Raw genomic sequence first — 9,630 nt, forward strand, 5'->3', positions numbered from 1 at the left:
CTATGTGACCTATCTTATGGTAAACCTTAATCGAAAGTTCTCTCTAGTTATTGAGAGGGGTAATTAACTATAGGGGCTTATGCCTATAAAAAATCAAAACTCAGATCATAAAGTCCTCAGAAAATGAGGACGAAATCTCTAGGTAGTGTCTTACCTAAAACCCAATATGCCTTCAAAAAATTTACCCCGCAACCTAAACTCCTTAAAACTCTCCTCGCCTACTTAAGCAAGCAAGAAAGAACTGGCGAGGAGAGGTTGGGGTGCTAAATTTTTGGAGCCCATGTCATATATGAGATTAATTGCTTAATCTAAAGAGAAAAAAAAAAAGAACAATAAAAGGTTCATAATATTTAAAAATATCACATAAGTATCATATAATCTTTTAATAATATTAAATGATAATTATTATCATACCTATTGAAATTACATTTCAGATACTCATTGGTTTTCTAATAACTCTAAGGTTTCTATTTCTAAACATCTTATTCTAGTTTTTTACTTGTTCCATAGGATGCCTTGCCAATTAGTATGATATAATATCCAAAAAATATGGACCAAGACATCTCATTCTAAATTTATAATATCATTTATAATTATCTTCATAAACAATACAATAAGATATGACTCAATGTTGATCCCCAACATAAACATAGGATAATTAGAAACTCTTAAGTCAATCAACAAATATTAATAATACTTGCCAATGCTCCATCATACAAATATTCATACATCTTTATGTCTTAATGCTCACCAAATTTGGTACTCAATTATATGTTCTCTCAAAATCAATAAAAATCATAGAAAAATTAGTTTTTTCTCTACATTTCCTCGCTAATTATCTTTAACATAAAAATTTGCTTCCCTAAACCCTTCATATGAAGTGCTGTTAAACTTTCAAAAATAGATTTGGATGCAAAAACTGAGTTATTTGAAATAATCATGTAAGGAATATGAACTTGAAATAGACTAAATTTAGAAGCATTGCCAACAGACTCTTTTTCCAATCAATGGCTTTTACTACACTTATTTCCTAGTTGCATAAAAATTGGTGCAGAATCTGCGGTTTAAAACGCAAAAGTTAAACTAAAATCAGGATCCATTTAGACTTTGTTTGGGACTGTATTTTTATTGCATTTTTAAGTAGCTTTTTATTAAAAAAATAAAATTTTTATACTAAAAGTTGCTTTAAGTAGCATTAAGAAATCATTCTCAAATGAAGCCTTACTAAAAACAATATGCGACAGTCAAAAGATAATAATTCAAAAGAATGCCATTGTAGGAATCATAAGCCAATCAAAAAATGAATAGAGTTTTCAATCCACCACAACAAGTAAAAAGCTTAAGACAAACCTCAACGCTCTTCTTCCCAAACCATGTGCCAATAAGATACTCCTCACCTTCTTCTCCAGGAGATGTATAATGAAAAACATAACAATCTCCAGTATAAAGCTTTGACTGCTCTGAAGATGAAAGAAGGGCCTTCTCATTGCCATCTATACGCCAAACCTAAAGCCAAAACAAAGTTAATATTTGATATGATATGTTAGATCTGAAACATAAGTGACAGTGAAGGCACAAACAAGTGAGTTTGATGAAAAAAAAAGCGTAAATACGCATTTGCAGTTAATATCATTACAGACAAAGAGCAATAGGAATACATTAAAGGGAGTTGACGCTTTTATGAACTGAGAAGTACTGGTAAGGAGCTAAACTATAATTTTGTATTAATCTCCTATATTTGGAGGAATCTCACAGTATGCAAGTTACAATGAGCATCTATAACAAAAAAGAAAGAAAGAAAGCAACATAAAGTCACCTGTAAAACGCCTGAGCTATCAATGCATGGTTCAGGCTTCTCTTTTACAGGATCAGATTTCATAAGGCCCTTTACATCAAGACCTTGAAGCTTCAAGAGAGCTGCCGAGTATTATATGATGAGAAGAATGAAAAATCAGAAAAACTTGTTAGTATGATTACTATATGATGGCACAAAGTTTTGTGTACAAAAAAAAATCATAAATTTTATTGCCAACCTGCAACTTTGCCACGGCCATCTTCCGATGCAGCCACATTAGATGTCTCAGGCCATGAATCAAACTTAGATTGAAACATCACAGTTTCAAACCCCTCAATTATCCGAATCAAATGAGTTTTTTGTCGATCTGGATCTTGAACTAATTCCTGGGAAAAGATAGCTCACATGAATCATGGTCTGAAATACAAGAAACATATTTTTATAAGGCCTTTTATAGAGTGGAATAAGGTGTTTACTTCTGCAACAACACTTGCGCTTTTCCTATCATCGAGGGATGTATATCTGCCCATCCACACAAAAACTTCAACTCCACAATCGATCATGTAACACTTGTTTGACTCCAATAATTCTCTAGTCAACAAATCAGTTTCAATGGTTGTTGTCTTCCCTTTGTGAACACTTCAAAAGAAAAAGAAGAAAGGCAGGGTAGTTTAAAAAGACTGCACATAAGCTTCAGCCATTAAGTGCAATTCCATGAATCTTAAATAAACATTTAAAATGATAGAGATATGGGTTTCCCAAAGTCACCATAATAGCTTTGCTGAAAAGGCCTCTTCAACATTTTCAGCCACTGAGGTTGCTCTTTTATGAAGAGGCGCAAAGCCACCAAAAAGAGACCAGAACTCTCCAGCATCAGCATCAGCCATGAGCTTTCCATCATCTAGAAAAATGGTAAAGTGATAACTTTAGTGCAGCAGCTATTGGACACAAAGGAGACACAAAGACACAGTAAACATACCAACAACTGCGACCTCACACTTCCCATCATGGTGTGTTTCCCTAATGTACTGCACAACTTCTAGAGCTTTAGCCCTCTCTTGAATGGATGAGTTGGACCCATTGAACTGGAAAACCTTAGACTTGGTGTCCAAAAGGAATACATCATCATGATTGAGTGAAGAACGAGTAAAAGGAACCTGGAAAATTGAATAGTAAAGTCTAGTAAATCCACTAAAAGTAGGCCAAATGTTATACTTAGGCTTCTTTTGGGACAACTTCTTTGTTTTTTAAAGAAACTTTCTTGTAAAAAAAGAAAATTCTTTACTAAAAAGCTACTTTGAAAAGCAATAAGAATGCCGTCCAGACGAAGCCTTATTTTAAGCTTATCCACTATAAAATTCACCTCTTTCACATATACAACATGCTTCCCCTTGCAAACATATAACTGAGCTTCATTCTCACAACTATTGACTTCATCATGCCTGAATCCAGATGCTACTCCACCTTTTTGTGGAATAATGCATGGCTTGAAGTATGATAAAAACTTCTCAGTCTCCTGTCCCTGTACCTCACGATATTGAACTGCGCGACCACCGAGAATAGCATCAAGCTCAACAGTCTTGATAGCAGCAGTTCCAGCTTCATCCTGGTTATTTTGATTTACAAGTCCAATTATCATCGATATCTATAATAGTTTTCTGTAAAAAACAGGTTTAAGCTTTGTTTGGGACAGCTTTTGTATTGCTGTATAAAGCAATTTTTTAGTACAAATTTTTTTTACAAAATAAAATTTTGTACTAAAAAGTTATTTTAGAAAGCATTAAAAAAGTTGTCCCAAACGAAACTTTAGAAACAGGGTTGTGGACAGTTCACTTACCTGGCTTGTATCTTTACCAAGCCAATAATGGACATCATGATGCAAGGCACCACTTTTTGAAGCGATTGTCTGCTTAAAACCACAAGAAAAGTTCTCAGAACAAGTACAACTAGGAAATTGTAAGGTACCTCATGATAATTAACAATTAAGAGTTACACTACAAAGAAAAACAGAACTAAAAATTATATCAACAACATGGAAAGAAGAAATAGAAAGAAGTATCTGAGATGATAAACGCCATGCGCAAAGAAGGTAAACAAATTACCGCCAAGACTATGTAAGCATCTCGTGTGAAGAACTTTCCGTATAATGACTTGGGAAAAGAAACAGGACGGGAATTTTCAATGCGCCATATCTCCAAGCCACTGTATAATAGCTAAGTACTTCACAAAATTACAGCTCTTGAATGGGAAACTAAGCAAAAAGATGATAGTAGGAGGGAGCATTAAATAGATTAACTGAAGAGAGTAATTTGAAGAAAGTTTTTCATGAGCTAGCATGGGATCATTAAATCTGATGCACTGGAAGAGTAGAGGAATTCCTCCATTTATGATGAAATGAGAGAAAAATTTTTGATGTGCAAAATCAATATAATCATTCTTGGAATATTATTTTTATGTTTTAATAAATTGATTTATTCATTCTTAGGCTTCATTTGGACAACTTTCTAATTACTTTTTAGAACAATTTTTTAGTAAAAAATTTCTTGAAAGTTGCCAAAAGCTGCTCCAAATAAAGCCTTAGTCATATGCAGATTGAGGTATTTATGCTACTTAGAAAGTTTCTAAGAGATAATGACATATTTTAGAGATAAAAGCATGTGAAGCCATCCACAATGACATGGTTGCAATAGCAAAGGATACGACCTCTGTCCAGCCCCGTGGAATGCAGAATCCAAATCCCTCATAGACACTGCCATTCTTTTCCCTGTATCTTTTTCAAGAAGTTTCTGTGTACTTCGAGCTCACCAAAGAGATGAAGTTCTGTAGCAAACCTGACATAATTAAGCCATCAACAATGCATACATTTTTCACCTAAGAAAACCACTATTCTCTAACAGTACGTGTTGGAGTTCAAATATAATGTTAGAACCCTTATGCAAAACAATCAGCAAAATGATAGAATAGAAAAAGTTTTAGATTACCAATTTTTTTCTTGAAAATTATTTATAAAGATGATTTTGTAAAGACATTATCAATTATCAGACAGGCCCATTCAAACTGAAACATTTAGATCCCAAGCTATGATGAACCCTGCACTATTAGCACAAAACTTCAGGTAGCTAAAAGAAGCTTCGAATCGTTTTGCAGGCTGTTTCTACAAGTTGGGGAAGAAAAGGATTGAAGGATTTGAATGCTAGAAACATGAAGCAGAGCGCATGCTCAGTGAATGAATGAATCAATGAAGTTGAAGCAACTAAGGCTTCATTGGGAACGACTTTATTACTGCTTCTTAAAGCAGTTTTTTAGAACAAAAATTAAAATTTTTTTTACTTAAAAGCTGTTTTAAGAAACAGTAAGAATGCCATCCAAACGAAGCCTAAGTCATTATTTCAACAACTAAAAGTATTACTTGGAATGTATGAGAAGGAGATTTCAAAAGTCATCTATGAAATCTGCTTCGTCCGATGCCCCATAGCATGCTAAGATGAACTCCCCTACCCATAGAATGCGGCCATAAAAAATGAGAAAGAATCCTTCTAAAAAAACAATCAATGCTAGTTTCAAGCTCACATAAAATTGGTAATCTCCATTTAAATCAGAAAATATGTTATGGATCAACCAGCCCACCCAAAAAAAAAAGAATTTGAGTGCGTTAAATGGAATTTCTACAAACAGTTCGCATTATGTCGAATTCCACCGCCATTTCTTCAAAAATTTTGTTTTTCAATAACCCCGGTCCCCTCTTTTCGATCCAATAATAAAAACATGATAGAAAGATTGAAGCGAACAAATTAATACGCACAGAAAACTACAAATACGAAATCGCTGCTTACGTCTTTAGCCTAATGGAGATCCGTATAAAAATTAAAAAATTGGATTGAGAGCGACGACACAATTAATAATCCAAAACAAGTAAAAAATATATATAGCGCACCTGGGAGGACGGTATGCGAAATTGTTTATTCTGCCGCTCCGTCGAGCGAAAACCTGTAAATCATGAAGAAGAAAAGGGACAAAGAGTGAAGGAAAAAGCTCCAAAACCGCCAAAATATAAAAAAACAAGGTTGTTGAACGAAACTTGTGGTCCTGCCTCGCTGGAGTGAGACAAACGATGCATAAAAATAGCAACTTTTTTTTAGCCGTTAACGATAACCGTTCGTCTCCATTTCAGTTGTTGGTCCAGAATTTATAGGCAAGTAAAATACATTTATTAGAAATTTGACTTTCTATTACTCATAATATTAGAAATCAGAAAACTTTGACCTTTTTTTTCTTAGGCAAATAGGTCCAAAGTTCTTCTTTAATTATTCTGTGCGGTTGCCGAAAATTGTCGGAGAACAGTTAATATATGTCATGTCACTCGTTCGCTCGATACTGTTCGGTATAGTTGGTCTCCGAACAACGTTCTGCATGCGTCTGGTCTCAGCATAGAATAATTTTCGAAAAAATGACAAACAAATTGATTGAAAATTTACCAAAAAATCAAAATGATTGATGGTACACAGAGATAATTTCTTTGAAGGTCTAAAATTAAAGGCGATATATGACTTTGTCAGGGTATAATCCATGATTTCAATTCCTCTGACTGAGCTACTTACATATTATAATTTTTTTTTTCTTGAATTAGATTATCTTTATCCATTTAATATTGATCTCTCATATGCGCATCTATTGCTACCAAGAAGATTTCAGCTATAATTTTTTTATAGAAATGAGGATGATGGAATATTAGTCAATTTATCATTTTTTTGCTTGTGATAATACATATATAATAGATTGATTAAATAAATATGATTGTTTCTTTTTATCCTTCAAAACTTTTAATAAAAATATTTTCTCCCCACAAAGAGTAAAAAATATTTGAAAATATAGAGTGGTCTATTTAGAATTGGAGCCATCTACATACTTTTGTTGAGTTTTAAAGTTAAAAAATTTCTCTTTTATTATCCTTAATATGTTGTATATAGATAGAAATATATATATAATTTCTGAAGATTTTATTTTTTAAATTAATGCTACATGGCCCAACCTATTTCCCACAAAATTCTTAGTAAGTTGGAAAAGATGTCATCACATTGCCAAATGGCCAATTTAAAAAAGCGCCTCCTTTTTAACAGTTCTCTTATGGGGCTCAAACATTAAGACATTTTAAATTTTGAGTTAGCTATTATTTTTCTTCTTTTTATTTTCACAATGAGTTTTCTAAAACATATATATATACATTTGAAATTCACTATCTAGTTCAATTTTGGTGTATTTGAAATTTCTTAGATTTAAAATAGTTATAAATTATGACACCTCTAGGTTAAGCAATTGGCCAGTTCTGACCCAAATTGGAAAAATGTAGATGTTTGAACTTTTATCTTTTGAACTTTTTTGCATGTGTTTGAAAGTGATATGAGCATATGAAAATGGTTTGCATATGTTTTAGAGTGAGTTCCAGAGGTTTGAATTTATTTTGGGAAAATATGGAAATTTTTCCTCTGGATGCCACAATGTCGAGTACTCTGGCGCCTAGGTGTTGTGCTTAGTGGCACTAAAGTGCTTAGAAGTAGCGCCTTGTCATTGTGCTCTTGGATTTTTTAAATTGGGAAGTTTACATACATAGCACTTTATAACATCATATTTATATATCTAACACATAAAACTTTAATATTACATACGTATCATCATATATTATTTTAATATCAAATATGTCACTCATATTTCCTTCCTACCACTCATACATTTCATTTTTACCACTCATATTTGATATAAAAAAGAACTATAGGTGGCATGTCTGTAATATTAAAGTTTTAGGTGTTAGATATGTAAATATAGTGTACAGTGATATGTATGTAAATCTTCCTTTTAAATTTTGAGCTAGCGACGTTGTGTTCTGCATTTAAATACATTTTAATTCCCTATTCCATTCATTTGAAGCTTTGGGTAGCATTCGCTGGAGAGAGGAGAGGAATTTTGAGGGAGAGTAGGGATGTTTTAGCCATTTCAAGTTGTTTTTAGCCATCAACCTAGTTCATAAAGTTGTTTGAATCGAGGCAGATCATATTATGCCTATCTCAATTAACAAAATATGAAGTTTTTCGAATTTTCCAATCAAATTTATATTTCTATTACTGAAAAATACGGATAACTTTACACGGGTAAAATTTTTACTATGTAACTTTTTATATGTTATAGATATTAAAATTATAAACATTTTGAATATTTTTCAGAAATTTTACACTAAGGGATTTTGAAATTTATGTTATTTTTTTAATAAAAAATAATATGAATTCCAAAAATAGTACTGTAGTATGATTAAAGTATATTTTACACAATCTCTGATAATTTGATTATGTTTTCTTGGGATCTTAAAAGCACTTCTCTAGAGCTTGTAGATAAAAAAAATCCTAAAATCTCTACTTCCCTCTAAAAATCATTTTGGTAGAACTGCATTTTAGCTTTTCTTGGGATCTTAAAAGCACTTCTCTAAAGCTTGTAGATTAAAAATTAATCTCAGCCTTCATTTGGGGTTGTTTTCTTAATGCTTTCTAAAATAACTTTTTATTATAAAAATTTCTAGCTCATGAATTTTTTGTACTGAAAAACTACTTAGAATGCACTAAAAAAATCATCCCAAACAAAACCTCCATGCAAGTTGATTGAAGTTGTTGCAAGGTGATCAAAGTGTATCATCAGATCATCATTTTCATTTCAATTATTATATTTTAATAGTTTATGCGCTTATTTTTACAAATATGAAACTTTCCTTTTTTTTTTTTTAAATAAGCCTTTAAAAAGGCTTAGTGCATTTTTTCCTGTATTTTGATTCTAGGCAGTGTTTGCTTACTTAATTACTTAATTACTTGAAAATTAGCATACTTATTTAAAACTTCGCACTTATATTAAATTATTAAAAAAAAAATAGTACTAATCACTCCTACTAGATTTAATGGTACTCAATATTTTAGATTGGATCATTGATTATATATTTTTATTTGGCTCAATAATCAAGAGTTAAGAAAAATCAACATTTCTCTATGACATAATATTTTTCCAAAGGTACCTATTGGAATGACATTCTACACACTGACCCTTACTTCTTAATAACATTCCTTTTAAGTATTGGAAGAACTGTATGAAGAAATTTATTAGAAAACAAAACTCACTCATGTAGCATTTTCTTACTCATTAATAAAAAACACCCATAATAGAAATTAATTTTTCTTTAGTGGAAAAGCCTTTTGATGATTGGATTTATATTGAATTTGAAAAAGATAATTAAATATTAAGACTGAAAACCTTTTATTGTGCATTAAACCTTATGGCTATATGAGAACATTTATATATGCTTAGTATTATTAAGGAAACTCAAGAGAATATGATTATTACTTATGAAGATGGTTGAAATCATTTTTGGGTGCACTCATTATATACTTAGGTTTGTAATTTTCAACCCCACGATCTTCACTAGCCATATATAAAAGATACTCTTTTGATTCATATCATATTTAGTTCACCTATCATGATATCACACATAGGGGTGTCAATTTCAGGTCACGGGTTGGGTTTGGGTCGAACCCGAACTGACCCGGGCTCAAACAGGTCAACCCTAAGTCGACCCGGGTAGATAAACGGGTTGGAAATCCGAACCCGGACCCGACCCGACATGGGACCCGAAACGCGGGTGAGCGAGCGTGCGGCGAGCGGCGAGCGCAAAGCGCGGGTCCGCGCGGTGAGCGGGGAGCGCAAGTCCGCGTGGCAAGCGACGAGCGGCGAGCGGCAAGCTCGGGCGAGCGGCAAGCTCGGGCGAGCGAGGGCGCCGGCGCTGGCAGGCGCGACAACATGCGCAG

The 9,630-nt window shown here is 33.0% G+C and overlaps 1 protein-coding gene across 1 annotated transcript; it reads right to left on the reverse strand.

The window, feature by feature from the left end:
* Window positions 1–1,293: 1,293 nt before the first annotated feature.
* On the reverse strand, window positions 1,294–5,879 carry LOC110107106 (villin-3). The gene is made up of 11 exons (XM_028691572.1): window positions 5,730–5,879; window positions 4,496–4,626; window positions 3,898–3,997; window positions 3,633–3,701; window positions 3,159–3,401; window positions 2,775–2,952; window positions 2,564–2,696; window positions 2,272–2,434; window positions 2,034–2,181; window positions 1,817–1,917; window positions 1,294–1,506 (listed from the first exon to the last, which is right to left on the reverse strand). The coding sequence occupies exons 2-11, from the start codon at window positions 4,549–4,551 to the stop codon at window positions 1,294–1,296; spliced, it is 1,404 nt and encodes a 467-aa protein (XP_028547405.1). The 5' UTR covers window positions 4,552–4,626; window positions 5,730–5,879.
* Window positions 5,880–9,630: the final 3,751 nt, after the last annotated feature.

The sequence above is a fragment of the Dendrobium catenatum genome, unplaced genomic scaffold, assembly GCF_001605985.2.
Source record: "Dendrobium catenatum unplaced genomic scaffold, ASM160598v2 original_scaffold_13026, whole genome shotgun sequence".
In the NCBI taxonomy this organism is placed as follows: domain Eukaryota; kingdom Viridiplantae; phylum Streptophyta; class Magnoliopsida; order Asparagales; family Orchidaceae; genus Dendrobium; species Dendrobium catenatum.

Bases quoted from the DNA above. Each gene is read 5' to 3' on its own strand.
- LOC110107106 (XM_028691572.1), bottom strand. From the start codon at position 4,551: ATGGCAGTGTCTATGAGGGATTTGGATTCTGCATTCCACGGGGCTGGA. The intron at 2,697-2,774 runs GTATGTTTACTG...CCATTTTTCTAG, and splicing joins GTGTGAGGTCGCAGTTGTTG to ATGATGGAAAGCTCATGGCT. The intron at 1,918-2,033 runs GTTGGCAATAAA...AATACTCGGCAG, and splicing joins TGGCCGTGGCAAAGTTGCAG to CTCTCTTGAAGCTTCAAGGT.